At 50.0% G+C, this 24,402-nt stretch overlaps 1 protein-coding gene across 1 annotated transcript; it reads right to left on the reverse strand.

The window, feature by feature from the left end:
- Nucleotides 1–13,107: 13,107 nt before the first annotated feature.
- LOC147088717 (protein Aster-B-like) lies at nt 13,108–23,214 on the reverse strand. Its single transcript, XM_085977009.1, has 4 exons — nt 22,849–23,214; nt 21,324–21,344; nt 19,043–19,127; nt 13,108–13,931 (listed from the first exon to the last, which is right to left on the reverse strand). Exons 1-4 carry the CDS (start codon nt 23,212–23,214, stop codon nt 13,924–13,926), a joined length of 480 nt encoding a protein of 159 aa, XP_085833135.1. The 3' UTR covers nt 13,108–13,923.
- Nucleotides 23,215–24,402: the final 1,188 nt, after the last annotated feature.

Here is a 24,402-nt window from a genome sequence, read left to right on the forward strand (position 1 = left end):
GGCAGAGAGAGAGAGCTGGGCAGCGTCGACGGGGTAAGAAAAAGGGTGAAGAGAGCAGGGCGCAGCTGGGGGTTGATCACCGAGCGGCGTCGAAGAAAAATACTGCAAAACCGGAGAGAGAGAGGGTAACAAACAGCCGGGTTCTAGACTGAGCGGCGTCGACAAATATCAAGAGAAGAACGCGCAGAGCACAGCCAGGGATCACGGGCTGATCAGGGTCCGCGGGGCGAAGCAAGGGGAGACGCCATTGAGCCGCAGAGAAGCAGGGAGAGCGCGGGAGACGCCATTGAGCCGCGGAGAAGCAGGGAGAGCGCGGGAGGCGCCATTGAGCCGCGGAGAAGAAGAGCGCGGGAGACGCCATTTTGCGAAGCCGCAGCGGAGAAGACGGGTGAGCGCGGGAAGGAAGGAAAGCGCGGGAGACGCCACTTTGTGCCAGCGGAGAAGAAGGGGAAGCGCGGGAGGCGCCATTGGTGATAGTTAACGCACAACCAAGGATGCCGAAGAGTGGCAGTATCTCTACGTTCGACAATGAAGTCGAAGATTGGGCGACATATGTGGAACGTATTGAGGTGTACTGTAGGGCGAATGAAGTGCCAGATGCTAATAAAGCACTGGTTCTGTTAAATTCCATGGGTGCAAAAACTTATGGGTTACTGCGAAATCTAATAACCCCAGAGAAGCCGGTAAACAAGAATTTTGAAAGCATAGTAGAAATCCTACAGGACCACTTAAACCCCACACCGCTGCTGATAGCAGAACGATTTAAGTTCCATAAAAGGAACCAACACAAAGACGAAAGCAATGCTGAGTACCTAACGGAACTGCGCAAGCCATCGAAATACTGCCAGTTTGGAGCGGGACTAGCAGACACGTTAAGGGACAAGTTTGTATGTGGGCTACAAAGTGAAGGAACCCAGAAACGGCTTCTATCAGAAAAGGACCTTACGCTGGACAAAGCTTTCAGTATGGCAGTATCACACGAAGCAGCCGCAAGGGGCGCTGCAGAGATACAACGGAGACCGCAAGAATATGGCACCAACGAAATGACCTATGGAACAGGTAATTGCTATTGCTGCGGCAGAACAACACATGACCAGAAAGATTGTTGGTTCAAGGACCAAGTGTGCAGACAGTGTGGGAAAGCAGGACACATAGCAAGAGTCTGCAGGTCTGGGAAGAAAACCAACAGTAAGAAATCTCCACAGGAGAAGTACAAAAAAGGTACACCAGGTGATGGACAGTGGTTCAGACGAACAGAAAAGTGACACAGACTCCGGAAGCAAGGAGCTGGGTTGTCTGAAACTACATAATGTAACCAAAATGGAGGATCACCAGACTATCTGGGTTACACTCAAGATAGACGGAGTCCAAGTGGAAATGGAATTGGACACAGGGTCAGCTCTAACAGTCATAAATCAAAGAGACTACAAGCGGCTATTTTCACACATACCCTTGAAAGCTACAGAGAATGTCTTGAAGACGTATACGGGGCAAAAAGTCTACCCCAAAGGAAAAATAAGGGTGAAAGTGACATATAAAGGTCAGGAAATACCTAAAATGGATATATGTGTATTGCCAAATGGAGGACCACCACTGCTAGGACGTGAATGGATCTGGAAGATACATTTAGATTGGCATTCCATACAGGCACTGAAGGTGGAGGCCAAAAAGGATGACGACGTCACACCTGGACGACTGTCAAAAATGCTAACTGACGCAAAAGAAGTGTTCCAGGAGGGACTAGGAACACTAAAAGGAATAACAGCAACAATTAAAATAGAGGATAATGCAAGCCCAAAGTTTCTGAAGGCCAGACCAGTGCCTTATGCGATCAGACCAGCTGTCGAAGCAGAGCTGGAAGGGTTGGAATGTTCAGGAGTACTGTCCAAAGTGGACTGGAGCGAGTGGGCTACACCCATCATTCCTGTAATGAAGAGGTCGTTGAGTAATACGCCTGGGGAACCAAAGAAGGTCCGCATCTGTGGGGATTTTAAGGTGACAGTGAACCCAGTCCTTCGCACGGTGCAATATCTGCTTCCACGAATTGAGGATATTTTCACCTCGTTATCTGGTGGTAAACGCTTCACAAAAATTGATCTAGCCCAGGCATACTTGCAAATGGAGGTAGAAGAAGCTTCGAAACATTACCTTACGATCAACACCCATAAAGGTCTCTATCAATACAACCGGCTGGTGTTTGGAGTAACCTCGGCTCCGGCTATCTGGCAAAGGGTGATGGATCAGGTCCTGCAAGGGATTCCAGGGACCCAGTGTTATTTGGACGACATCTTGGTCACGGGCGAAAATAACGGTGATCACCTCGCTAACTTGGAGAAGGTGCTCGCCAGATTAAAGGAATATGGGCTACGAGCTAATCGCCACAAGTGCGAGTTTTTCCAGAAACAGATCTCGTTTTGCGGCCACGTCATCGATGAAGAGGGGTTACATAAGTCCCCTGACAAGATTGAGGCAGTAGTCAAGGCTCCAGCACCGGAAAATGTGTCACAACTGAGGTCGTTCCTCGGGCTGGTAAACTATTACCACAAGTTCTTACCAAATTTGTCTACGGTACTACACCCGCTGAACACCCTACTGCAAACAGGGGTACCATGGAAGTGGGATGACGAACGTAGACCAGCTTTCCAGAAGTCTAAAGAATTGATCACATCAAAAGAGGTGTTGGCCCATTTCAACCCAACACTACCAATTCGTTTGGCATGTGATGCATCACCCTACGGCATTGGAGCAGTGCTGTCGCACAAATTCCCGGACGGTTTGGAGAGGCCAGTAGCCTTTGCGTCTCGGTCACTAACCTCAGCCGAGCGCAACTACGCCCAGATTGACAGGGAGGCCCTCAGCCTAGTATGGGGAGTAAAAAAATTCAACCACTATCTGCATGGACAGAAGTTCACCTTGCTGACTGACCACCAACCACTTGTCTCCATCTTTAATCCTAAGAAGGGCGTGCCAGTAATGACTGCACAGCGGTTACAAAGATGGTCCTTGTTTCTAGGGGCGAATCAATATGAAATAGAATATAAAGGCACGAAACAGCATGGGAACACTGATGGGCTATCTGCCACTGCCTACGGTGGAGGAAGCACCAGCAGTGGACCCTATCGAGATATTTTATTCGTCGATAATTGAACGATTGCCAGTAACAAACGCGGATATAGAGAAGGAGACCCGCAATGATCCGACGCTGTCACGGGTATATGAATTGACGGTGAGGGGATGGCCAGCACATGGCGACTCACTGTTGCCAGCATTCTCATCCAGAAGAGAACAGCTGTCAGTATGCCAGGGGACAGTGATGTGTGGATCCAGAGTGGTGATTCCACCCAAGTTAAGGGAGAGAGTGCTAAAGGAGCTACATGAAGGTCATCTGGGGGGGGGAGTGAAAATGAAAAGCCTTGCTAGGGCTTATATGTGGTGGCCGGGAATCGATCAACAAATCGAAGACCTAACTAAAAGCTGCTTAGGATGCCAGAAGGTCCAAAATGCACCACCACATGCCCCTCTACACCCATGGGAGTGGCCCTCCTCTCCATGGCAACGGGTGCACATTGATTTCGCTGGTCCATTCATGGACTCAATGTTCTTAATAGCAGTGGATGCTCATTCAAAGTGGCCTGAGGTGATAAAGATGTCTTCAACCACTACAGAGAAAACGATTGCAGTCCTACGGACCATATTTGCCAAAAACGGTTTGCCAGAGCAGATCTGCTCTGATAATGGACCACAGTTTGTGTCCGATGAATTCCAAAAATTCATGAAAAGGAATGGGGTAAGGCATTACACATCCGCCCCGTATCATCCAGCCACCAATGGATTGGCTGAGAGGTTCGTACAAACCTTTAAGAAGGCGATAAAGGCCATGTGCGACGATGAAATTCCACTACAGCATAAGGTGGACAATTTCTTATTAGCCTACCGAAACGCGACACATGCAGTTACCAACCAGACCCCGGCCATGATGTTCTTTAACCGAAGGTTGAGATCTCATCTGAACTTGCTCAGACCAAATGTGCGAAGAAATGTTGAGGACAAACAATTCCAGCACATCAACGAGAAGCCGACAAGGAGCTTCAATGTAGGGCAACCAGTCTTGGCCCGGGACTATCGAACAGAGAAGTGGCAACCCGGAACGATATGTACAAGGCAGGGGCCATTAATGTACACAGTGGATGTCGGGGAGAACATTGTGAGACGCCACGTCGATCAGATCTTAGCATCACAGGAATGCGTCAACCCCATGTCTCGAGTACCTGGGGATGAACCCGACATACCGGTAGTATCTACTTCAGACCCAGTAGCAGTGGAACCCGATGAACTACCCCATGAAAGGGGGTCAGAATCGCCTCTGCACCAAGAACAAGAACCTCCGGAAAGGCGCTATCCCGAAAGGGTCAGGAAGCCGCCCCAAAGACTGAATCTATAAATGGACTTTTGTTATTGAATGTACAAGTAAAAATGTAATTGTTATTTGAATATTAAGGGGGTATTATTAATCTAAAAAGGGAGGAATTGTAGTGTATGTGCTTTAAGTCAGAACTACTTTTTACAGCTCCTGTATACTGTAGTACCGGCAGTAACCACACCGGTATATAAGCTGTGCGCATGCCTCTGTACTCCAGTCTAGAGATGACCCTCCTCCAATAAAGACCTGTTATTTGTTTATGTACAGCATCCGTGTAATTATTTATCCACTGAACCACGGATCTAACAGGTAGAGTCTGTGATAGGGGAGAGTGTACATGGGCTGTGGGGGGAGATTAAATGGGTGGGTAGAGTCCGTGATAGGGGAGAGTGTACATGGGGTGTGGGAGGGGAGAGTATACATGGGCTGTGGGAGGAGTTTAAATGGGTGGATGGAGTCCATGATAGGGGAGAGTGTACATGGACTGTGGGAGGTGATTAAATGGGTGGGTAGAGTCCACGATAGGGTAGAGTGTACATGGGCTGTGTGAGGAGATTAAATGAGTGGGTAGAGTCCATGATAGGGGAGGGGCATCGGCAGCGGGTGGAGGCGGAGCAGAGCGGCAGAGCGACTACAAAAGGCCCCAGAGGCTCAGGTAGGCCTCAGTGCGGCATCGGCAGCGGGTGGAGGCGGAGCAGAGCAACTACAAGAGGCCCCAGAGGCTCAGGTAGGTCTCAGTGCGGCATCGGCAGCGGGTGGAGGTGGAGCAGAGTGGCAGAGCGACTACAAAAGGCCCCAGAGGCTCAGGTAGGCCTCAGTGCGGCATCGGCAGCGGGTGGAGGCGGAGCAGAGCGGCAGAGCGACTACAAAAGGCCCCAGAGGCTCAGGTAGGCCTCAGTGCGGCATCGGCAGCGGGTGGAGGCGGAGCAGAGCGGCAGAGCGACTACAAAAGGCCCCAGAGGCTCAGGTAGGCATACCAATCTCCAATCTCAGGCAAGGAGAGGTGTAAAAAGTATTCGAGGTGTGACGTCACCACAAAACAGGTAGGTGATTGGTTGGAGTATTTCTCTCGTTTTAAAACTTTAAGTCTGTGGTTTATAGTTTTTAAGGTTGCTGTGGTGTAGCGGGGACAGTTTGTAAACCAGGGCCCTTAAATATATCATTTAACTGTGGTGAAATTGGTGGGATTCATTTCATTTTAATTAATTAGTTAAAGGGTAAGTCATGGCAGGACAGCCCAGCCCCGTAGTGTGCTCCTCCTGCTCTATGTGGGAAATCAGGGACACTTCCTGCATCCCTGACGACCATGTGTGCAGGAAGTGTGTCCAGCTGCAGCTACTGACAGACCGCATTGCGGCACTGGAGCTGCGGATGGATTCATTTTGGAGCATTTGCGATGCTGAGGACGTCGTGAATATCACATATAGCGAGTTGGTCACACCGCAGGTAAAGGGTGTACAGGCAGGAAGGGAATGGGTGACCAGCAGGCAGAGTAAGAGGCGCAGGCAGGTAGTGCAGGAATCCCCTGCGGCCATCCCCCTCTCCAACAGATATACCACTTTGAATACTGTTGGGGGGATGACTCATCAGGGGAAGGCAGCAGCAGCCAACTTTCTGGCACCATGGGTGGCTCTGCTGCACAGGCTGGGAGGAAAAAGAGTGGAAGAGCTATAGTGATAGGGGACTCAATTGTAAGGGGAATAGATAGGCGTTTTTGCGGCCGCAATCGAGACTCCAGGATGGTGTGTTGCCTCCCTGGTGCAAGGGTCAAGGACGTCTCGGAGCGGCTGCAGAACATTTTGGAGGGGGAGGGTGAACAGCCAGTTGTCGTGGTGCACATAGGCACCAACGATATCGGTAAAAAACGGGATGAGGTCCTAAAAGCAGAATATAGGGAGTTAGGAGGTAAATTAAAAAATAGGACCTCAAAGGTAGTAATCTCAGGATTGCTACCAGTGCCACGTGCTAGTCAGAGTAGAAATAGGAGGATATTTCAAATGAATACGTGGCTAGAGGAATGGTGCAAGGAGGAGGGATTCAAATTCCTTGGACATTGGAACCGGTTCTGGGAGAGGTGGGACCAGAACAAACGGGACGGTTTGCACCTGGGCAGGGCCGAGACCGATGTCCTAGGGGGAGTGTTTGCTAGTGCTGTTCGGGGGGGTTTAAACTAAAATGGCAGGGGGTTGGAAACCTGAGCATGGAGACAGAGGAAAGGAAAACAGGGATAAAAGCAAAAGATAGGAAGGAGAAAAACAAAAGTGGCAGTCAGAGAAATCAACGGTTTAAATCAAACGTGGCCACAGTAAATAATAATTCTAATAGGTCTAAGAGCATTAAAAAAACAAGCCTGAAGGCTTTGTGTCTTAATGCGAGGAACATTTGTAATAAGGTGGATGAATTGGCTGCGCAAATAGAAGTAAACAGATATGATTTGGTTGGGATTACGGAAACGTGGCTCAAGGATGGCCAAGACTGGGAACTCAACATCCAGGGGTATTCAATATTCAGGAAAGATAGGCAAAAAGGAAAGGGAGGTGGGGTAGCATTACTGGTTAAAGAAGGGATTAATACAATTGTAATGAAGGATATTAGCTCTGATGACGTGGAATCTGTATGGGTAGAATTGTGAAATACTAAGGGGAAAAAAACATTAGTGGGAGTGGTATATAGACCTCCAAACAGTAATGCGGAGGTTGGGGATGGCATTAAAAGGGAAATTAAAGAAGCGTGCAATAAGGGCACAGCAGTCATCATGGGTGACTTTAATCTACATATAGATTGGGCCAACCAAATTAGTAACAATACTGTGGAGGAGGAATTCCTGGAGTGTTTACGGGATGGTTTCCTGGACCAATATGTCGAGGAACCAACCAGAGATCAGGCCATCTTAGACTGGGTATTAGATAACGAGAAAGGATTAATTAGCAATCTTGTTGTACGAGGCCCCTTGGGTCGGAGCGATCATAATATGATCGAATTCTGCATTAAGATGGAGAATGAAGTAGTTGACTCAGAGACAAGGGTCCTCAATTTAAATAAAGGAAACTACGATGGTCTGAGGAGCGAGTTGGGTAGGATTGATTGGGGAATGGCACTCAAAGGGTTGATGGTGGATAGGCAATGGCAACCATTCAAAGACCGAATGGATGAGCTACAGAATTTGTTCATCCCAGTTTGGCATAAAAATAAAACAAAAAAGGTGACTCAACCGTGGCTAACAAGGGAAATTAGGGATAGCATAAGATCCAAGGAGAGGACATATAAATTGGCTGGAAAAAGCAATAATCCTGAGGATTGGGAGCAGTTTAGTAGTCAACAAAGGAGGACAAAGGGATTAATTAAGAAAGGGAAAATAGAATATGAGAGTAAGCTTGCAGGGAACATAAAAACTGACTGTAAAAGCTTTTATAGATATGTGAAGAGAAAAAGATTGGTGAAGTCAAGCGTAGGTCCCTTACAGTCAGAATCAGGGGAATTTATAATGGGAAACAAGGAAATGGCAGACCAACTAAATACATACTTTGGTTCTGTCTTCACAAAGGAGGACACAAATAACCTCCCAGAGATGTCGGGGAACATAGGGTCTGATGAAAGGGAGGAACTGAAAGAAATCAGTATTTGTAGGGAAATGGTGTTAGGAAAATTGATGGGACTGAAGGCTGATAAATCCCCAGGGCCTGATGGTCTACATCCCAGGGTACTTAAGGAAGTGGCCCTAGAGATAGTAGGTGCATTGCTGGTCATCTTCCAGAACTCGATAGACTCTGGAACGGTACCCATGGATTGGAGGATAGCTAATGTTATCCCACTATTCAAAAAAGGTGGTAGAGAAAAAGCGGGGAATTATAGACCGGTAAGCCTGACATCGGTAGTGGGGAAAATGCTGGAGTCTATTATAAAAGATGTAATAGCAGAGCACTTGGAAAGCAGTGACAGGATCGGACAAAGTCAACATGGATTTACAAAAGGTAAATCATGCTTGACTAATCTGCTGGAATTTTTTGAGGATGTAACTGGTAAAATAGATAAGGGAGAACCAGTGGATGTGGTGTATTTGGACTTTCAGAAGGCTTTCGATAAGGTCCCACATAAGAGATTAGTGTGCAAAATTAAGGCACATGGGATTGGGGGCAAGGTATTGACTTGGATAGAGAACTGGTTGGCGGACAGAAAGCAAAGAGTTGGAATAAACGGGTCGTTTTCCGAGTGGCAGGCAGTGACTAGTGGGGTACCACAAGGATCGGTCCTAGGACCCCAGCTGTTCACAATATATATTAATGATCTGGACGAGGTAATTGAATGTAATATCTCCAAATTTGCAGACGACACAAAGCTGGGTGGGAGGGTAAGCTGCGAGGAGGATGTCGTGAAACTCCAGTACGATTTGGACAGGTTGGGTGATTCGGCAGAAACATGGCAAATGCACTATAATGTGGATAAATGTGAGGTTATCCACTTTGGTGGCAAAAACAGGAAGGCAGATTATTATTTCAATGGCAATAGATTGGGAGAAGGGGAAGTGCAAAGAGACATGGGCGTTATTGTGCAACAGTCGCTGAAGGTAAGCATGCAGGTGCAGCAGGTGGTTAAGAAGGCAAATGGTATGCTGGCCTTCGTAGCAAGAGGGTTCGAGTACAGGAACAAGGATGTCTTGCTACAGTTGTACAGGGCCTTGGTGAGACCGCACCTTGAGTATTGTGTGCAGTTTTGGTCACCTTACCTGAGGAAGGACGTTCTTGCCATGGAGGGAGTGCAGCGAAGATTCACCAGGCTGATACCTGGGATGGCAGGAATGACGTATGAGGAGAGATTGTGTTGATTGGGCTTATACTCACTGGAGTTTAGAAGATTGAGAGGGGATCTCATCGAAACGCATAAAATTCTGTCAGGTCTGGACAGACTAGATGCAGGAAGGATGTTTCGGATGGCCGGGGAGTCCAGAATCAGGGATCATAATCTAAGGATAAGGGGTAAGCCATTTAGAACTGAAATGAGGAGGAACTTCTTCACCCAGAGAGTGGTGAACCTGTGGAATTCTCTGCCACAGAGGGCGGTGGAGGCCAGTTTATTAAATATATTCAAGAAAGAGTTGGATATATTACTTGAGGCTAAAGGGATCAAGGGATATGGGGAGAAGGCAGGGACATTGTACTGAATTTGGATGATCAGCCATGATCTCATTGAATGGCGGAGCAGGCTCGAAGGGCCGAATGGCCTACTCCTGCTCCTATCTTCTATGTTTCTATCTATCTATATATATAAAATCGGTACTTCTGTCTGTCTGTCTGTCATCGCGAGTGCGTCTGTCGGGTATGCGCTCGAAAGTTACAGGGCGTACCTACGCGCGCGTTACCTCCAAAGAAAGCTTACGCTTCCGAGACGGTTTTAAGCGTATTTACGTTTTGGGCCGGGCTAAAATCGCGCCCGCGGTATCCCAAAAACCTTAACATTCCGCTCATTAGCATCTCACTATCCGCTCATTAGCTACAGAGTGACCTCGAGCTCGACCAATCGTACGCCGGGTTGCTGGCGTGTGCCGCCGGGCCAATCGGTGCGTGTGTGGCCGGGCCTTATCCTTCTGAACCGAGGTGAGTCGCCGCCATCTTGATTCCAAACTTTTCCTTTCTTTTTCCCGCTTTCTGCGTCTTAAAAAAAAACGTTGCTTTTAAAACATATATTGTTTTTAAGAAAAATGATTCAGAAAGTAATTAACTTATCTAATCTCATTAATTTTCCTACCTTTCCCCGTTTTTCCAGGTAGGCCTAGAAGCCTCGGCGTCTCCTCCGCACCCACGCCCGAGCAAGGCAGCTCCCGGACCCACTCGAAGGATGGAGGGCCGAGCCTCAGCCCAGCGCCGCTAGGGGGCGCGCGCAGCAGGAGCTGAGACGCGGCGTCTCTCTCTGGCTCGGCCGGGGGGCGGGGCTTGCTGAGCATCAAGCATTACCCTGGCAACCGGGCCCGCCGGCCGTCTCGCACAGCCGCAATCGGCGGTCTTCACCTCGGGGGAGGGGGCGCGAACCTCGGGGGGGGGCGCGACCCTCGGGGGGGGGCCGCGACCCTCGGGGGGGGGCCGCGACCCTCGGGGGGGGGGCCGCGACCCTTGGGGGGGGAGGCCGCGCGCGCAGCAGGAGCAGCTGAGACGCGGCGTCTCTCTCTCTGGCTCGGCCGGGGGGCGGGGCTTGGTCAGCGTCACGGTTACCCTGGCAACCGGGCCCTCCGGCCGTCTCGCACAACCGCAATGTTGAAGCCAGCTCGGGAGGCCGGTGCTCGGAAGATCCCGCCTCCGGAGTTCGGTGCTTGGTTGGCGGGGGGGGGGCGAGCCTCGGGGGTGGGTGGGTGGTGGGCGAGCCTCGGGGGTGGGGGTGGGTGGTGGGCGAGCCTTGGGGGTGGGGGTGGGTGGTGGGCGAGCCTCGGGGGTGGGGGTGCGAGTCTCGGGGGGGCCAACCTCTGGAGTTCGGGGGGTGGGGATCAGGGGGCTCGGGAGTTTGGGGGGACGGGGATCAGGGGGCTCGTGGACTCTCCCCCTTCTCCTCCTCCCCCCCCTCCTCCCCTCTCTCCCCCGCCCCTTCTTCCCCCCCTCCTCTCTCCTCCTCCCCTCCCTCCCTCCCCCCCCCGCCCTGCCCCCCTCCCCTCCCCTCCCTCTCTTCCCCCCAGTCGCTCTCTCTCTTCCCCCCAGTCGCTCTCTCTCTTCCCCCCAGTCGCTCTCTCTCTCTCTTCCAACAACAACATGCCCTCGAAAAAGCCTCGGCACCGCCAGGCACTTCAGCTAGTGTTTCTATAAATGGGTGGGTAGAGCCCATGATAGGGGAGCGTGTACATGGGCTGTGGGAGGAGATTAAATGGGTGGGTAGAGTCCATGATAGGGGAGACTGTGGGCTGTGGGAGGATATTAAATGTGTGGGTAGAGTCCGTGATAGGGGAGAGTGTCCATGGGGTGTGGGAGCAGATTAAATGGGTGGGTAGAGTCCATGATAGGGGAGAGTGTACCTGGGCTGTGGGAGGAGATTAAATGGGTGGGTAGAGTCTGTAATAGGGGAGAGTGTACCTGGGCTGTGGGAGGCGATTAAATGGATGGGTAGAGTCCATGATAGGGAGAGTGTACATGGGCTGTGGGAGGAGATTAAATGGGTGGGTAGAGTCCATGATAGGGAGAGTGTACATGGGCTATGGGAGGAGATTAAATGGGTGGGTGGAGTCCATGATAGGGGAGAGTGTACCTGGGCTGTGGGAGGAGATTAAATGGGTGTGTGGAGTCCATGATAGGGGAGAGTGTACATGGGCTGTGGGAGGAGATTATATGGGTGGGTAGAATCTGTGATAGGGGAGAGTGTACATGGGCTGTGGGAGGAGATTATATGGGTGGGTAGAGCCCATGATAGGGAGAGTGTACCTGGGCTGTGGGAGGAGATTAAGTGGGTGGGTAGAGTCCATGATAGGGAGAGTGTACATGGGCTATGGGAGGAGATTAAGTGGGTGGGTAGAATCTGTGATTGGGGAGAGTGTACCTGGGCTGTGGGAGGAGATTATATGGGTGGGTAGAGCCCATGATAGGGAGAGTGTACATGGACTCTGGGAGGAGATTAAATGGGTGGGTAGAGTCCATGATAGGGGAGAGTGTACATGGGCTGTGGGAGGAGATTATATGGGTGGATAGAGTCCATGATAGGGAGAGTGTACATGGGCTGTGGGAGGAGATTATATGGGTGGGTGGAGTCCATGATAGGGGAGAGTGTACATGGGCTGTGGGAGGAGATTAAATGGGTGGGTGGAGTCCATGATAGGGGAGAGTGTACATGGGCTGTGGGAGGAGATTATATGGGTGGATAGAGTCCATGATAGGGAGAGTGTACATGGGCTGTGGGAGGAGATTATATGGGTGGATAGAGCCCATGATAGTGTAGAGTGTACATGGACTCTGGGAGGAGATTAAATGGGTGGGTAGAGTCCATGATAGGGGAGAGTGTACATGGGCTGTGGGAGGAGATTAAATGGGTGGGTGGAGTCCATGATAGGGGAGAGTGTCCATGGGCTGTGGGAGGAGATTAAATGGGTGGGTAGATGCCAGAAGCAAGTCTCTAAAACCAACCCAAAATGTTGCCAGGAAAATCAGATACAGAGAGCTTCTTACACTCGAGATCCAACTAGTTTCTCGACACATGTTGGCAGTGTACAAAGCTCTGCTGATGGAATGCAGCCTTTGAAAATAAGGCTGTGTGCCTAAATGCAGGAATGTTTGTCTCCTCCAAAGAGTGGTACAGTCTTTCCAGGGGATCCCTCCTCTAAGTTAATCCTTTTTCTGCTCTTCTTGTTTTTGTGTTCCCTCTCAGATAAACATGAATTAATAACACAATCGATACCATCAATGAGAGACTCAACCGCTCCAACCATATATTTCAGAATAAACAAAGAATGCAAAACTTCAAATGCAGACTTTCACTTGTCATCACGGGACACGGGCATGATGCTGAAAGTGCCAAGACCATGCTGGGCACAGAGTCGGAAGCTAGATACAAAGAGGGTGGAGAGAGGATGGGCAAAGAGGCGAAAGGGAAATTTGTCAGAGGACCTGGCACAGGGAGAAAAGGAAATCCAAATTCTGTTCTCTCAGACACTGGTCAATAAACAACCCAAATATCACACAAGTATCAAACGTAAAAAATTGGAAAAGAAGGTTGAAGAGGTGTTTCCTTTCACAGTTCATTTTAATGAAGACATTTCACTGGATAAATTCAAACAGAAATGTTCATAAGCTGGAAGAGTAGATTCTGAAGACAGTGTAAAATCTGCGGGGTGGTGGGGGGTGAAGAGCACCACAGCACAATTAATATGCACTGCACGTTTTTTGTGATTTGATGGATTCTCCTATTTTGTCCCCTGTTGTCACTGGGTCACGGACGGGGCTATGGACGCAGGCATTCTCCTGGGACCAAGGTAATTACGCTCTGCCCTATTTTATTGTGTCCTTAGGTAGAGATGTCCGGCCTCCACCCGTGGCCTGATTCTTTCCTAGAGCCTTACTGCATAGTGGGAAACAAAGGGAGGGGAAAATCAAGCCTGTTCCCCTCCACTCCATGGCACCCATGTATTGATGCATTGTATTGGCTCCACCCTGCAAATAAATACTGCTCAAGGGAACAGTTCAGAATGGCAGCTAAAAACACACCAGAAATACTTATCGATACTACTTCATAATCCAGCATAGAAGGAAAATCAACATAGATGCACAAGACTGATTGATGACCAGTGCATCAGCGAAGTACATCATCTCGCCAGTATCCATCCACCTCCTTGAGATATAGTGCAGTGTCATGAGCAGTTTGTCCTGACAGAGGTGGGAGATTCAGGCTAGCTGAGCTGCTTAGGTCTAACGTCATTCCCCATTGATGGTCTCCTTCTCCGTCAAGTCCCAGCTATCACTCAAATGGTTCACAATCTCCCAACTTCCCGAAGAATCCATTTGATGCCTTCGAGAAACCCGACAAGAGACTCTGCATCAGTATCATGTGCCTAATCAAATAAATAACCGGAAATGGAGGGAGCTGTTAGTTCACACACACTGACGACAAAGGTACACTCATCTAACCTGTTGACAATCTGCATTATTTGGAGCTTGCCGGTGATAACTAGCTTTCTCCCCAGGTAACAGGTGCAGCAGACGGTTAAGAAGGCAAATGGTATGTTGGCCTTCATAGCAAGAAGGTTCGAGTACAGGAACAAGGATATCTTGCTGCAGTTGTACAGGGCCTTGGTGAGACCACATCTTGAGTATTGTGTGCAGTTTTGGTCGCCTTATCTGAGGAAGGATGTTCTTGCCATGGAGGGAGTTCAGCGAAGATTCACCAGGCTGATACCTGGGATGGCAGGAATGACGTATGAGGAGAGATTAGGTCGATTGGGCTTATACTCGCTGGAGTTTAGAAGAATGAGAGGGGATCTCATTGAAACTTATAAAATTCTGACAGGACTGGACAGACTAGATGCAGGAAGGATGTTCCCGAAGGCTGGGGAGTCCAAAAGGAAGGAATCACTGTAATACAGAGAAATGATATTGGGTCAAAAGATCAGGATAATGAAACAGTTTGGGTGGAGGTAAGGAATAATAAGGGGAAAAAAACACTAGTGGGCGTAGTCTATAGGCCTCCGAACAGTGGCAAGTCTGTTGGACGGAGTATCAATCAGGAAATAGTTGAGGCTTGTAATAAGGGAACATCTATAATTATGGGGGATTTTAACTATCATATTAATTGGACAAATCAAATTGGGCAGGGCTGCCTTGAGGATGAGTTAATTGAGTGTATTAGGGATGGATTTCTTGAGCAGTATGTAACTGAACCGGCCAGGGGGCAAGCAACCTTAGATCTGGTCCTGTGTAACGAGACAGGATTAATTAAAAATGTCCTAGTAAAGGATCCCCTTGGACATAACATGGTTGAATTCCATATTCAATTCGAGGGTGAGAAGGTTGGATCTCAAACAAGCGTGCTAAGCTTGAATAAAGGAGACGATGAAGGTATGAGAGCGGAATTGAGTAGAGTGGATTGGGAAAATAGATTAAAGGGTAAGACGATACATGATCAGTGGTGTACATTTAAGGAGTTATTTTACAACTTCCAAAAAAAATATATTCCACTGAGAAGAAAAGGGTGTAAAAGAAAAGACAGCCATCCGTGGCTAAGTAAAGAAATTAAGGATAGTATTCGACTAAAAACAAGGGCATATAAGGTAGCCAAATCTAGTGGGAGGATAGAGGATTGGGAAAACTTTAAAAGAGAGCAAAAAATGACAAAAAGATTAAGAAAGGGAAGATAGATTATGAAAGTAAATTAGCAAAAAATATAAAAACAGATAGTAAGAGTTTTTATAGTTATATAAAAAGAAAAAGGGTGGCTAAAGTAAATGTTGGTCCCTTAGAGGATGAGACCGGGAAATTAATGGTGGGAAATATGGAGATGGCAAAAACACTGAATGAATATTTTATATCACTCTTTACAGTAGAAGACACTAAGAATATCCCAACACTGGACAAACAGGGGGCTAAAGGGGGGGAGGAGCTAAACACGATAAAAATCACTAAGGAAGTGGTACTCGGTAAAATAATGGGACTCAAGCCGGATAAATCACCTGGACCTGATGGCTTACATCCTAGGGTCTTGAGGGAAGTGGCGGTAGGGATTGTGGATGCATTGGTAATAATTTTCCAAAACTCCCTGGACTCGGCAAAGGTCCCGGCAGACTGGAAAACTGCTAATGTAACACCCTTATTTAAAAAGGGCAGTAGACAGAAGGCTGGAAACTATAGACCGGTTAGCCTAACATCTGTGGCAGGTAAAATTTTGGAGTCCATTATTAAGGAGACAGTAACAGGACATTTGGATAATCATAATTTAATAAGACAAAGTCAGCATGGTTTTATGAAGGGGAAGTCATGTTTGACAAATTTGCTGGAGTTCTTTGAGGAAGTAACATATAGGGTGGATAAAGGGGAACCAGTGGACGTAGTGTATTTAGACTTCCAAAAGGCATTTGATAAGGTGCCACACAAAAGATTATTGCTTAAGATAAAAAATCACGGGATTGGGGGTAATATTCTGGCATGGATAGAGGATTGGCTATCTAACAGAAGGCAGAGAGTTGGGATAAATGGTTCATTCTCAGACTGGCAATCAGTAACTAGTGGTGTTCCGCAGGGGTCAGTGCTGGGTCCCCAACTCTTTACAATCTATATTAACGATTTGGAGGAGGGGACCGAGTGTAACATATCAAAGTTTGCAGATGATACTAAGATGGGAGGGAAAGTAGTGAGTGAGGAGGACATAAAAAACCTGCAAGGGGACATAGACAGGCTAAGTAAGTAGGCAGAGATTTGGCAGATGGAATACAATACTGGAAAGTGTGAGGTTATGCACTTTGGCAGGAAAAATCATAGAGCAAGTTATTATCTTAATGGCAAGAAACTGGAAAGTACTGCAGTACAAAGGGATCTGGGGGTCCTGGTGCACGAAACTCAAAAAGTTAGTATGCAAGTGCAGCAGGTGATCAAGAAGGCCAATGGAATGTTGGCTTTTATTGCTAGGGGGATAGAATATAAAAACAGGGAGGTATTGCTGCAGTTATACAAGGTATTGGTGAGACCGCACCTGGAATACTGCATACAGTTTTGGTGTCCATACTTAAGAAAAGACATACTTGCTCTCGAGGCAGGACAAAGAAGGTTCACTCGGTTAATCCCGGGGATGAGGGGGTGGACATATGAGGAGAGGTTGAGTAGATTGGGACTCTACTCATTGGAGTTCAGAAGAATGAGAGGTGATCTTATTGAGACATATAAGATTGTGAAGGGGCTTGATCGGGTGGATGCGGTGAGGATGTTTCCAATGATGGGTGAAACTAGAACTGGGGGCATAATCTTAGAATAAGGGGCTGCTCTTTCATAACTGAGATGAGGAGAAACATCTTCACTCACAGGGTAGTAGGTCTGTGGAATTTGCTGCCCCAGAAAGCTGTGGAAGCTACATCATTAAATAAATTTAAAACAGAAATAGACAGTTTCCTAGAAGTAAAGGGAATTAGGGGTTACGGGGAGCGGGCAGGAAATTGGACATGAGTCTAGGTTCGGAATGGTCATGGCCCTGTGGGTGGCGGAGCGGGCCAGGGGCCGTGTAGCCTGGTTCTGCTCCTACTTCTTGTGTTCTAATTCTGTGTTAGTCCTTCAAGAGTAAATTGGGCCTGTTCCTGACTTGGGTGGAGATCACCTTTTACAGAAGGTAAGTACTGCAGGAAATACAGGGACAGAGTGATCTCCTGGACGAGTTTCGATCACCTAGATGGGTCGGAGAGGAATTTCCCAGATTTTTTCTCCCAAATTGGCCACTGGTTTTTTTTATCTGGTTTTTCGCCTCTCCCGGGAGATCACATGGGTTCGGGTGGGATGGAGAGTGGAAGTAGATTTGAGGTTAGGATCAGATCAGCCATGATCTTATTGAATGGCGGAGCAGGCTCGAGGGGCCGACTGGCCTACTCCTGCTCCTATTTCTTATGTTCTGTTACTGGGGACATGGTTATAGAGGTCGGGAGTCCTGTTACTGGGGACATGGTTATAGGGGACGGGAGTCCTGTTACTGGGGACATGGTTATAGAGGACGGGAGTCCTGTTACTGGGGACATGGTTATAGAGGACGGGAGTCCTGTTACTGGGGACATGGTTATAGAGGACGGGAGTTCTGTTACTAGGGACATGGTTATAGAGGACGGTTGTCCTGTTACTGGGGACATGGTTATAGAGGACGGGAGTCCTGTTACTGGGGACATGGTTATAGAGGACGGAAGTCCTGTTACTAGGGACATGGTTATAGAGGACGGGAGTCCTGTTATTTGGGACATGGTTATAGAGGAGGAGTGAACAGCCATTTAAAGTCAAGATTTAAAATCCCATCACGCCAGGGTGAATTCAGTGTCTGATAAATTGTGGGCAGGTAGCAGCAAATGCAACGAAGACCTTTGTTCAATTTGGGTTGCACCAGAATCATTCGGCTCCTTTTCTCACCAGATCCTTGATTTACACCTGACACAAGTCACAGGAGAGGTGAAAGTAGCTTCCGTCCACAGGCAGCTGTCGGACGAGTGAGCACCAAGGATCCCGAGCAGCGCTGAGAGGCCTGAGCAGCGCTGGGCTCAACAGAGGTCAAAAGGAGCAACAAAAAACGGAATTTGATGCGGACGCATCCATCAGTACACTAAATACCGCGCACAGGAAAATATCAACCAATTGTAACATCACTCCCCATTCATGAAAGACAATTAATACATGTTATATCACACTGCAAACATCACCTAGCCCGAGTCTGTACACCTGGGTCAGTATCTACAGTCAGCCCCAGTCTGTACCCCTGGGTCAGTATCTACAGTCAGCCCCAGTCTGTACCCCTGGGTCAGTATCTACAGTCAGCCCCAGTCTGTACCCCTGGGTCAGTATCTACAGTCAGCCCGAGTCTGTACCCCTGGGTCAGTATCTACAGTCAGCCCCAGTCTGTACCCCTGGGTCAGTATCTACAGTCAGCCCCAGTCTGTACCCCTGGGTCAGTATCTACAGTCAGCCCCAGCCTGTACCCCTGGGTCAGTATCTACAGTCAGCCCCAGTCTGTACCCCTGGGTCAGTATCTACAGTCAGCCCCAGCCTGTACCCCTGGGTCAGTATCTACAGTCAGCTCCAGCCTGTACCCCTGGGTCAGTATCTACAGTCAGCTCCAGCCTGTACCCCTGGGTCAGTATCTACAGTCAGCCCCAGCCTGTACCCCTGGGTCAGTATCTACAGTCAGCTCCAGCCTGTACCCCTGGGTCAGTATCTACAGTCAGCCCCAGCCTGTACCCCTGTGTCAGTATCTACAGTCAGCCCCAGCCTGTACCCCTGTGTCAGTATCTACAGTCAGCCCCAGCCTGTACCCCTGGGTCAAAATCTACAGTCAGAACAAGTATTTCTGATGTCAACATTGAGGCTCACTGTTTCCCCCTCAAACAAAACGTGACTCTCATCAATACCCTACTGTCACTCGAACCTACACTCTGCCTCGCCCACCGCCGGCCCCGCCCAACACCCGCCTCACACCCACAATCGGCCTCACCCTCAATCAGTCGCTCTGAATCGGGCAGCTTCTTGAACAGTTTGTGAAAGTCTTCGTTCCGCTGTTTGTATGTGGGGCTCAACACCTGGAAGAAAGATACAATTTCTCCAGAGGAATATCTGGATCAAACACCGCTCTTCCTATCCAATCAACCTTATTACAAATACGTACACAGCTGTCAAGTCACTGAAAATGCAGGCTCTAAAATGGTTTCCATGCATCTTGCAATATGAAGGAGACACACAGTTCAATCCTTCTCCTTTTTGGAAAACTAATGGAATATGTAACAGAAATCAAAGCAAACCTCAGACTTAGCATGACTGAGCGACGTTAATTTAAGCAGGATGGCAATTAAAAGAAATGAACATGCAACTGGAGTCACGAGAAGCGCGATCACAGCATATTAACTGTAGTGACCATCTCTCAGCCCATCGGCCAGTTAGCGCACAAGATCCCACAAACAATATTCTGTTTTAGCGATGTTGATTGAGGGATAAATATTGGCCCCAGGACAACTGGACAACATCCTGCGCTTCTTCGAAATAGTGGCTGCGGGAACTTTTGCATCCACCTGAAATGGCAGGCGGGGCCCTTGTGTTAACGTCTCATCCGAAAGACTGCAACTCCGACAGTGCAGCACTCCCTCAGTGCAGCCCCTCCGACAGTGCGGCGCTCCCTCAGTACTGCGCTCCCTCAGTACTGCCCCTCCGACAGTGCGGCGCTCCCTCAATACTACCCCCCCTCAGTACTGCCCCTCCAACAGTGCGGCGCTCCCTCAGTACTGCCCCTCCAACAGTGCGGCACTCCCTCAGTACTGCCCATCTGACAGTGCGGCACTCCCTCAGTACTGCCCCTCCGACAGTGCGGCGCTCCCTCAGTACTGCGCTCCCTCAGTACTGCCCCTCCGACAGTGCGGCACTCCCTCAGTACTGCCCCCCCTCAGTACTGCCCCTCCGACAGTGCGGCGCTCCCTCAGTACTGCCCCTCCGACAGTGCGGCGCTCCCCCAGTACTGCCCCTCCAACAGTGCGGCTCTCCCTCAGTACTGCCCCTCCGACAGTGTGGCACTCCCTCAGTACTGAGCCTCCAACAGTGCGGTGCTCCCTCAGTACTGACCCTCCAACAGTGTGGCACTCCCTCAGTACTGCCCCTCCGACAGTGCGGCACTCCCTCAGTGCTGCCCCTCCGACAGTGCAGCGCTCCCTCAGTACTGCCCCTCCGACAGTGCAGTGTTCCCTCAGTACTGCCCCTCCGACAGTGCGCTGCTCCCTCAGTACTGCCCCTCCGACAGTGCAGCGCTCCCTCAGTACTGCCCCTCCGACAGTGCGGTGCTCCCTCAGTATTACCCCTCCGACAGTGCGGCACTCCCTCAGTACTGACCCTCCGACAGTGTGGCACTCCCTCAGTACCGCCCCTCCGACAGTGCGGCACTCCCTCAGTGCTGCCCCTCCATCAGTGCGGCGCTCCCTCAGTGCTGCCCCTCCGACAGTGCGGTGCTCCCTCAGTACTGCCCCTCCGACAGTGCAGCGCTCCCTCAGTACTACCCCTCCGACAGTGCGGCGCTCCCTCAGTACTGCCCCTCCGACAGTGCGGTCCTCCCTCAGTACTGCCCCTCCGACAGTGCGGCGCTCCCTCAGTACTACCCCTCCGACAGTGCGGTCCTCCCTCAGTACTGCACTTATTTACTCATCAATAAGTGATTAGCTGGGATCTACTCTTCTCTAATCAGATATATATAAGGAAAGTGGAATGGTGCCTGGGCGTAGAGCCCAGCACACACCTATCGGGCCTGGGATTGTATCCAGTCTAGACCAAGAAAATTGCCCCTATTTATTTGGTATCCAGGAATCCCAAGGAAATGAGATCCAGAGATTTCAGTATGGCTCTTTTTAGGCAAAAGTTCGAAGGCTCTGCCATTTCCTTTGGCAAGGGCCTCCTTGACTTGGGCTCTGCTGCTGTTCCTTCTGGCCAGTGCCAGCTTTAGATTTCACCCTCTGACCCATCGGACAATCTCAGCTCAGGGGCTCCCCGGTTCTCTAGATTCCATGCAGATGACGTGATGGATTCTCTCAAATTTGAGACACATTGATGAGAACATATGTCCAGAAAGGACAAGAAAGAGATACTGGCGTGTCTTGCAGCAGCATTAGTTAATCCCACCGTGACACACAATTCCACAGCAATGGTTCTCGAACTGTAATTTAACAATAGCACAAACCAACGCAAGGCAACACAGACATAAAACACAGAATTAAAAATCAAGAATTGCACTTTATACTCACGTTGTACCAGCTCTGCATTTTCTGGAAGATAAAAGAAAAGAAAATATAAATCTGTGATTGATAAGTGTTTAAGGAAGAGGGGAAAGGTTTGGATTACAGAGCAAATAGCAGGAGCGGGGAAAAGATGGGATTATAGATCAAATAGCAGGAGAGGGGAAAGGATTGGAGTCAAAAGCACGTAAATGGTAAAAAAAGTGAACAACTTCCTCACAAACATTATTGAACACAATGTGAGAAATGGCGCAGATGTGTCACACACCATCCTGTCTATATATCGCCATTCCTTTATCGTCGCTGGGTCGAAATCCTGGAACTCCCTCCCTAACAGCACTGTGGGAGCACCTTCACCACACGGACTGCAGCGGTTCAAGGCGGCGGCTCACCACCACCTTCTCAAGGGGCAATTAGGGATGGGCAATAAATGCCGGCCTTGCCAGCGACACCTGCAACCCGGGTGTTAGATCAAGGTAATTTCAGTGGACCACACTGATCTGAGGTCAACACACCAAAATTAAAGTTTGCAAGTCCGGTGGTAATAAAGGGGGCGGGTACATCTGCTGCGGTATAAAGCCAGCCATTTTGAACATCCTTGTTAGTTGGATAAAGGAAGTCAAACAGTGTAAATCAAGTGATGCAATAAATCGACTATTTAAAACTTACCACCGGACTCGCAAACTTTAATTTTAGTGTGTTGACCTCAGATCAGTGTGGTCCACTGAAATTACCTTGATCTAACACCGGGAATTAATAAAAAATATCTGATTTACATAAGAAATATGAGCACGAGTTGGACATACGGCCCCTCGAGCCTGCTCCGCCATTCAATGAGATCACGGCTGATCATCGACCTCAACTCCACTTGGCCGCCCAATCCCCATATCCCTCGATTCCCCGAGAGTCCAACAATCTCTCGATCTCAGCCTTGAATATACTCAACGACTCAGCCTCCACAGCCCTCTGGGGCCGAGAATTCCAAAGATTCACCAAAGTCAAGAAATTTCTCAGCTCAGTCCTAAATAGCCGACCTCTTATCCCGAGACGATGACCCCTACTTCTAGACTGTCCAGCCAGGGGAAACAGCCTCTCATCATCTACCCTGTCAAGCCGTATAATAATTTTATACGTTTCAGTGAGATCACCTTTCATTCTTCTAAACTCCAGAGAGTATCGGTCCAATCTACTCAATCTCTCCTCATAGGACAGTCCTCTCATCCCAGGAATCAGTCTAGTAGCCTCTTACTGTGTGTCCTGGATATACTTAGTACTTGTTAAGGTGCCTTCTACCTCTGCTAGGTAAAGATTACAACGAGAGAGGACAAAGAGAATCTTCTTCTGACTAATCAACAAGAATTTAAGAGATGCTGAGAGAATCTGCCGAGAGATGTGCCAAGCACCTTATATAGCTGGTATTCCTTTTGGACTTCTGAGGGAGCTATTATTTGCTGCAAAGGACAATGTATTCAGAGTCTGAGACAGCTTTCCTGCCCAGTGCCGAGAGTAGGTGGTAAATACGCTGGCTTCTTACCCGCGAGTTCTTGCTGTTGCGCCCGGGAGTGGAGTGGCTGTACTGGTTGCCACAGGACAACCTTTCTGAGGAGCTATCTGAACCCTTCTCCAGCACACTTTCCCCGTCCGTGGCCTTCGGGCAGAGCGGCAGCCGCTTGCGTAGCGCCGGCGAGCTGGTAGGAGTGCTCCTTGCGGAGTTACTGGCAGTGCAGCTGTGGAGAGAATGGGAACAGTTAACGGAGCTGGATTGCAGGAGGCAGAGCAACACACCAATATCCAAGAACCTCAGTCTCTCTGCACTCTCTGCACTCCTGTCCCAAACGGCAGATTCTTCCCTCTCCACCAGCCCCCCGCCATCAACCTCTCCCTCTCTCCCCACCCCCATCAACCTCTCCCTCTCTCCCCCCCCATCAAACTCTCCCTCTCTCCACCCCCCCATCAACCTCTCCCTCTCTCCCCCCCCATCAACCTCTCCCTCTCTCCCCACCCCCATCAACCTCTCCCTCTCTCCCCCCCACCCCATCAACCTCTCCCTCTCTCCCCACCCCCATCAACCTCTCCCTCTCTCCCCCCCACCCCATCAACCTCTCCCTCTCTCCCCCCCCATCAACCTCTCCCTCTCTCCACCCCCATCAACCTCTCCCTCTCTCCCCCCCACACAACCTCACCCTCCTCTCCCCCCCACCCCCATCAACCTCTCCCTCTCTCCCCCCCCACCCCCCATCAACCTCTCCCATCTCTCCCCCCCATCAACCTCTCCCTCTCTCCCCCCCCACCCCCCATCAACCTCTCCCTCTCTCCCCCCCACCCCATCAACCTCTCCCTCTCTCCCCCCCATCAACCTCTCCCTCTCTCCCCCCCACCCCCCATCAACCTCTCCCTCTCTCCCCCCATCAACCTCTCCCTCTCTCCCCCCCACCCATCAACCTCTCCCTCTCTCCCCCCCACCCCATCAACCTCTCCCTCCTCCCTCTCTCCCCCCCATCAACCTCTCCCTCCTCCCTCTCTCCCCCCCCATCAACCTCTCCCTCTCCCCCTCCCCGCCCATCAACATCTCCCTCTTCCCCCCCCGCCCCCATCAACCTCTCCCTCTCTCCCCCCCCATCAACCTCTCCCTCTCTCCCTCCCACCCCCATCAACCTCTCCCTCTCTCCCCCCCACCCCCATCAGTCTCTCCCTCCTCCCTCTCTCCCCCCCATCAACCTCTCCCTCCTCCCTCTCTCCCCCCCATCAACCTCTCCCTCTCTCCTCCCATCAACCTCTCCCTCGCTCCCCTCCCCGCCCATCAACCTCTCCCTCTCCTCCCCCCCACCCCCCATCAACCTCTCCCTCTCTCCCCCCCATCAACCTCTCCCTCTCTCCCCCCCCACCCCCATCAGCCTCTCCCTCTCTCCCCCCCACCCCCACCAACCTCTCCCTCTCTCCCCCCCACCCCATCAACCTCTCCCTCCTCCCTCTCCCCCCCATCAACCTCTCCCTCCTCCCTCTCTCCCCACCCCCATCAACCTCTCCCTCTCCCCACCCCCATCAACCTCTCCTTCTCTCCCCACCCCCATCAACCTCTCCCTCTCTC

This window comes from Somniosus microcephalus, unplaced genomic scaffold (assembly GCF_052327205.1).
Source record: "Somniosus microcephalus isolate GS21.2 unplaced genomic scaffold, FLI_Smic_1.0 unresolved_chr4, whole genome shotgun sequence".
Taxonomy (NCBI): Eukaryota; Metazoa; Chordata; class Chondrichthyes; order Squaliformes; family Somniosidae; genus Somniosus; species Somniosus microcephalus.

Excerpts from the sequence above, each read along its gene's own strand:
- LOC147088717 (XM_085977009.1), bottom strand. The coding sequence starts at position 23,214 with ATGGGGGTGGGGAGAGAGGGAGAGGTTGATGGCGGGGGGCTGGTGGAG. Across the intron at positions 21,345-22,848 it reads GCAACAGCAAGAACTCGCGG|AAAATGCAGAGCTGGTACAA; the intron begins GTAAGAAGCCAG and ends TTTATCTTCCAG. Across the intron at positions 19,128-21,323 it reads AAATGCAGAGCTGGTACAAC|GTGTTGAGCCCCACATACAA; the intron begins GTGAGTATAAAG and ends TCTTTCTTCCAG.